General features: G+C 34.2%; 1 protein-coding gene across 1 annotated transcript; it reads left to right on the top strand.

Annotated features, from left to right (window-relative positions):
* Nucleotides 1-470: 470 nt before the first annotated feature.
* On the top strand, nucleotides 471-800 carry LOC122584451 (the record flags this gene model as incomplete). Its single annotated transcript, XM_043756613.1, has 1 exon — nucleotides 471-800. A coding segment is annotated over exon 1 (330 nt), but the record flags the coding sequence as incomplete, so codon positions are not given.
* Between the last annotated feature and the right edge of the window lie 6,213 nt (nucleotides 801-7,013).

Below are 7,013 nucleotides of genomic sequence, written 5' to 3' on the forward strand. Positions count from 1 at the left end.
TACATAGGTATTGTCGTTATTCTCTCTCAAAAGCTATATGTTGTCGGCCACATTCAACTTCTTCGTGACATATACTTTGCGTTTCATACAATACTTGGATTTCATTATTCAACAAAAAGTCAAAAGATTCTGTACACCGCCTAGTTATTATCACCCAGTACAAACTGACCTTTCAGACAGTTTTATTTAAAAAACATACGTAGCACGTTTTATGTAAAACGTTAAACATATAACACAAAATTACAAATATAATATTGATTTAAACTGAAAGATTTTATCAATCAACTATATGAATGAACCGTTTTATATAAAACGTGTAAAATTTAATACTATATTAATTGAACAAGTGGATACAAATTAATATTATATGGGATGTGCCTGCTCGTGGCTCCTTGTCTTGGAGCTAGCGGAAGATACTACAGGTGAGATGGTTAATTCGTAAACATTTGTGGTTTGTTCTTGGTAACGGCATGACTGCTTCGGCATGGTATGATTCCTGGAATTCTCTGTGTCCTCTTTCAGATCATTTATCTCCTAGGATGATCACTAGTGCTGGATTTTCTCTCAATGACAAGGTAGCGGATATTATTGTTGATAATACCTGGAAATGGACAAGCGAATGGACGGATAGATTCCCAAATATTCAGATTCCTGTTTTGAATACTTTGGATTTGGATCGACTTATGCGGAAAGATTCCAACCAAAATCTGTTGGATTTTTCGGTCAATGTGGTGTGGGAGGATCTGCGTCCTCAAGCTGCTGTAGTGGATTGGTTCCCGATTGTTTCGTTTAATCAGAATGTACCGAAGCATGCTTTTATCTTATGGCTGATTTTTAAACAAAAGTTGAAGACTCAAGACATTATGGCACATTGGGATGTGAATAGATCTCTTTCTCTTTGCTGCTCGTTGTGCGAGCTACAACCGGATTCTCATAACCACCTATTTTTTGAATGCTGCAATTCTTCCTATAGCAAGCAAGTCCTCTGTGCAAAGCATTGTTGCAAAACTTGTTTTGGCTGCATCTACATACTTTATATGGGATGAACGCAATGCAAGATTATTTCGTCAACAAAAAAGAACGAGGGATCAATTAATTGGTGCTATTGTTGAGACAGTAAGGCTCAAACTCCTTACGTGCAGATTCAAGAGGACAAGGTGTGTTGAGCGGTTCTTAACAGCTTGGGATTTACCTGTCTCGTTAATTCGCTAATGTGTTATTTTGTTTTCTAGCTGATAGTGATCTTATGTCTAGTTAGGCTTTGGGTTTTGGCATGTTTTTTCTTTATGTAATCGCTTTATGCGTGGATGTGCTGTAAAGCCAACTTGGTATTCAACCAAGTTGCCTGTTCTTATTTGTGATGATATAAAAGTTAGCAAGGGGTGACGGCCTTTACCGAAAAAAAATTATTATTACACAAATAATTTTTCATTAGATAGCCTCCGGGTCCTCCCTTGATAGTTTGTCCGGATGTTTTCGTCAAGGTACCAAACTTCTTGACCTAGTTGAGAAGTCTCTTCTCCGATTTCTGGGTCCACCGGATGTATGCATCCGGCTGGCAAATGCACTTTTGAAGAGAATGATGTTGAGTCACGCTGTCTGAATGATTTGAATGTTTTGTGTAACTCTCAAAGACCCCAACAAAACCATCTATCAGGGAATCCAGTTTTGTGCCCATTGTAAGACAACCGTTTGTAGTTAAATATATTATAACTTTAAAAAAAAAGGGTAACATAAACTTTTGTATATAAAAATGATGTTGAGTTACGCTATCTGAATGACACCACCTTCACAGTTTGTGAGTGTGTTAATGTGCATTTTGTGTTAGCTTGACATGAACATAAGCAATCTATTTATAGGGAGAATGAACTGGCAGCCACTTTCGAGTCTTTCGTCACGTATACTTAACGTTTTATACAATATGCAGCGTTTTAATCTGACTAATCTTAAAGAGTTTCTGCACCTACTAGATACGTTCATTCTGCATTCACTAGACAGTTGGTATACTATTTGTTATTATTTGCACATGCTCCGTATGATTTAAAAAGTGACGTTTTTGTATAGCGCGGAATAATGTAGTATCATTTTTTTTTAAGGTGGCCTAATCCTTTAATACTCTTGAATATTCAAAGACTTTTATTTTTAAACAATATGGAAAAAACCAAACGCCATTTCATGTAAGACTTGGTTAGAATGGCAATAATAAATTTCATTAATTAAACGGGTAACTTTAATACTATATTTCTATTTATCCGGAGAATGCATAACCCGTTTTATGCAAAACGTATTCTTTTGTTGTCAAATATATAAGTTGTTGCCAATAATTTACATAGGTATTGTCGTTATTCTCTCTCAAAACCTGTATCTTGTCGGCCTCTATCAACTTCTTCGTCACATACACTTTGCGTTTAATAACAGCACCCAGTACACTATGACTTTTTGGACAGTTTTATTTGACCACCTCACATAGACCGTTTTAGGTAAAACGTTGAACATATACCGCAATATTTTAAATATAATCACGATTTAAACCTGACAGTTTTTATCAATAAACTATTTGAACATCCTGTTTTGTATAAAACGGGTTAACTTTAATACTATATTAAATGAACATACCGTGGTGGTGCTCCCTCAACAATACAAATCAACTCTTGATCGATCAACCAATGGAAACATTAAAACAACAACACTATGCTAATCACATACTATATATCGATCAACGTATAAAAATAAATTAATATAGGAAGTAGAAATCCACAACTTGGGCTTTTCTTTTCCACTTTTGTAATCTTGTCTTGATGTTGAGTCACCCTATCCGATGTTTTTATAATTCTACCCACATTCAAGAGTAAGTCAACCGTTTGTAGTTAAATATATCACACCATGAAAGAAAAACAAAGAAGCTGACATAAACTTTTGTATATAACAATGATGTTGAGTCACGTTGTCTGAATGACACCACCTTCTTTGTTTTGTGAGTGTGTTAATGTGCATTTTGTGTTAGCTGGACATGAACATAAACAATCTATTTATAGGGAGACTGCATTGGCAGCCACTTTCGAGTCTTTCGTCACACATACTTAACGTTTTATACAATATGTAGCGTTTTAGTCTGACTAATCTTAAAGATTTTCTGCACCTACTAGATACGTGCGCTCTGCACTCACTAGACAATTGGTATAATATCTGTTATTATTTGCACATGCTCCGTTTGCTTTAAAATGTGACGTTTTTGAATAGCGTGGAATAATGTAGTATCCTTTTTTTTAAGTTGACCTGATCCTTTCATACATAAATACATTCAAATACTTTTATTTTTAAACAATATGGAAAAAACCAAACACCGTTTCATGTAAGACTTGGTTAGAATGACAATAATAAATTTCATTAATTAAACGGGTTAATACTATATTTCTACATATCCGGAGAATGCATAACCTGTTTTATGCAAAACGTATTTTTTTGTTTTCAAATATATAAGTTGTTGCCAATAATTTACATAGGTATTGTAGTTATTCTCTCTCAAAACCTGTTTGTTGTCCGCCACTTTCAACTTCTTCGTGACATAAACTTTGCGTTTCATATATTACTTTACTTTTATTGTTCAACTAAAAGTCACCAGATTCTCTGCACCACCTACATAAACACCACGCAGTACACTCTGGCTTTTTGGACAGTTTTATTTGACCACTGCACATAGTACGTTTTAGGTAAAACGTTGAACGTACACCACAAAATTTAAAATATAATCAAGATTTAAACCTGACAGTTTTTATGAATAAACTATTTGAACGTCCTGTTTTGTATAAAACGCGTAAACTTTAACACTATATTTAATGAACACATCAATACAATTTTAAAGTAAAGTTGGTACAAGAAGGATTATACAAATAAAATTTTCATTAATTAAAGGATAACCATTCGGTCCTCCCTTGAAGTCCCAAAAGGAGTTTTTCCCAGCCAAACAAGTGGATATGGCAAAATCCTGTGGCTTTCCATCAAAGTTTGTTTGGGTAGTCTCTTCAAAGCTTAAAATGAGACCCACTTGAGGGGCCTCTTCTCAGTTTTTTGTCTCCACAGCCTTTATGCAGCCGGCTGCCAAATGTCCTTTTGAAGAGAATGATGTTGAGTCACGCTATCTGAATGTATTATAGAAGTTCTTTTATTAGTACCATCTATAACACCAAAACGACAGCACGACATTGTGAGATACAATGGGAAAAAAAATTTGTGATTATAGAAAAACTTTCTTAGACAGTCGGTGTGCTAAGGTACATTTGTGTAATTGGTCAATAAAGATAACGTTTTATGTAAAACGGAAAAAATTCTTATCAACCACCGTTTGGTGTCATACTTTGATGAAATGGCAACAATACTTTCATCTATATTATGGACTTTATACAACGTTTGTTGTATATGACCTCTACTTTGGCCCGTTAGTTACACAAGACATATACGACATGCTACGTTTTATGTAAAACACTGAACATAGACGACAACTTTTGAGATATCAGAAAAGTTATTTTCTTTGTAGGAGAAGCCCTGCTCAAGATGAGATTCTTAGTGAATCTGGTAAAAGGTCAAGACACTCTTTTTAGGAGAAGGGACTTTTACAGTAAAGATCACTTATGTTGCAGTAGTACCGTTAAATCCTGTTTCTCTTTCCCTAAAACGCAGCATGTGGTTCCCTAAACTCAGATTATTCCTCATTAAAATGCATCGTTTTGTATAAAACATAGCGTTTTAAGTAAGACTAATCTTTAAAGATTTTCTGTATCATCTACAGGAACCGTATGTTTGCTCTCCACCATTCCATCAGGTACACCAATATCTGCAAGTGTTTTTGGAGTAATAATAGTGTGGACGGAGGAAATAGAGACTCACAATTTGGTGTTCGTGTTTCTCAAATTGTAATCTCCTCTTGATGTTGAGTCACACTGTCTACATTTGTTTTCGAAATGTTGTTTTTTTATTACTACCATTTATACCTTAAAAACGGCAACACGGTTTTGTGGGGATACAGCCTCTTTCATAGACGGGAATGTGATGTAATGTAAGTTTGTGTGAATGTTCAACTACGGACTAAATAACCTACTTATAGGGAAAAAGCATAATCCGTTTTATGTAAAACGTAGTATGTTGTTGTCAAGAGTAACAGTGTTTTATAACATTTTACATGGGTATTGTCGTGATTCTGACTCAAATGGTGTATGCTGTCGGCCAATCTGGTTTGGCCTGTTTTGTGTCCTTAATATGAACCCGTTTTAGGTAATAACTTGTGAGAGGACATCCACTAACATTGCCACTTCAGATGGAGGGCTAACATAAGTCACGTTTTTGGTCAAACGTGGTTTTGTAAACAACAAATTTAAGGAGAAGACATGTGTGGATAATATCCGACAGAAAATCTATCCAATAAATGTTTCACCAAACTCCTTGTATTGTTTCAAATGCGCCGTTTTAGCTTAAACATGTTATATAAAAGACAAAAATAGTGAGAATATTGCAGATCTTATCCAACACACTAAATTTGTGAGAATGTGACTTTAAAACCTTCCATTTCAGGTAATACTCATATTATTTCCAATTATTGTTTTTGTTTTTCAAATTTTAAAAGAAATGTAATAACTTGTGGGAGGATGTCCCGTCCACTAACATGAAAAGTATCCAATAAACTATCTGAACGTCCCACTTTCAGATTATTACAAAACAACATACAACGTTTTATATAAGACGGTGAGTTTTGAATCCGTATTAAAAACGCAATAGTGGATATACAAAGAAATTCAATTTTTGGTACAAATAATATAGATTACAACAAAGTAACAAACTTAAACGTGATTGTTGAAGAACAAATATCATATTTCGTTGTATTATTATAACTAAACATCACGATTACAATATAAATCAATTCTTGATCGATCAACCAATGGAAAAAGTTAAACAACGACACTATGCAAATCGTACATAATATAAATCAATCAACGTATACAAATAAATTAATATATGAAATTGAAATCCACAATTGGGACTTCTTTTTCCTCCTTTAATCTTGTGTTGATGTTGAGTCACCCTATCTGATTTTTTGATAATTCTACCTACATTGGAGTGTAGAAGAATAACTATTGCGTGATGCATGTATTTAGTGAAATTCGGCTTCATTTTATACCAGAAGTATTTTGCATGGTCAAGTTAACACAAAAGAATCATCTATTTATAGTCTACTTTGTCTAGGTGAATGGGCTTTTAAGCATCTGATTTAAATAAAACGGTAAGGTTCCCCATTTTGATTAAAACGGAACATGTGAGTAAAGAAAAAAAGTAAGTTTATACTAAATTACACCATGGAACTTCAGAGTCTATGAAGAAATAAATACAAAAAGTGGCATTGACTCCACAAAAGTTGCACCATCTATTTATAGGGATAATGCTCAAACCCATTTTATGTAAAACGAAAAAATGCTTTACAACTACCCTTTGTGTAATACTTTGATGAAATGGCAAATTGGTAACAATACGATGTATATTATGGGACTTTATACACCGCATGTAACCTCTACGTTTTACGGCGAACAAATTTTTACAACCTTTGACAACGTCAGAAAACCTCAACTAGTCAACTGGAACCCGGTGACAAAGTTGAACCAAATGTGCCAGAAGATGGGAATACAATCTAGTGTAGAATTATTTGGGCTTTCTGTTTCCCCCTTTTAATCTTGTCTTGATGTTGAGTCACCTTATCCGATTTTTTGATAATTCTATCCACATTTGAGTGTAGAAGAATAACTATCGTGATATGTATTTAGTTAAATTCGGCTTCATTTTAAGTGTAAAAGTATTTTGCATGGTAAGTTAACACAAAAGCATCATCTATTTATACTCTACTTTGTCTAGGTGAATGAGTTGTTAAGCATCCGTTTTAAATAGAACGCTAAGGTTCCCCATTTTCATTAAAACGGAACATGTGTCTCAAGTAGTATTATACCCGTTTTGAAGGTTCTAAAATACATGTG

Source organism: Erigeron canadensis, unplaced genomic scaffold (genome assembly GCF_010389155.1).
Source record: "Erigeron canadensis isolate Cc75 unplaced genomic scaffold, C_canadensis_v1 Conyza_canadensis_unscaffolded:280, whole genome shotgun sequence".
NCBI lineage: Eukaryota > Viridiplantae > Streptophyta > Magnoliopsida > Asterales > Asteraceae > Erigeron > Erigeron canadensis.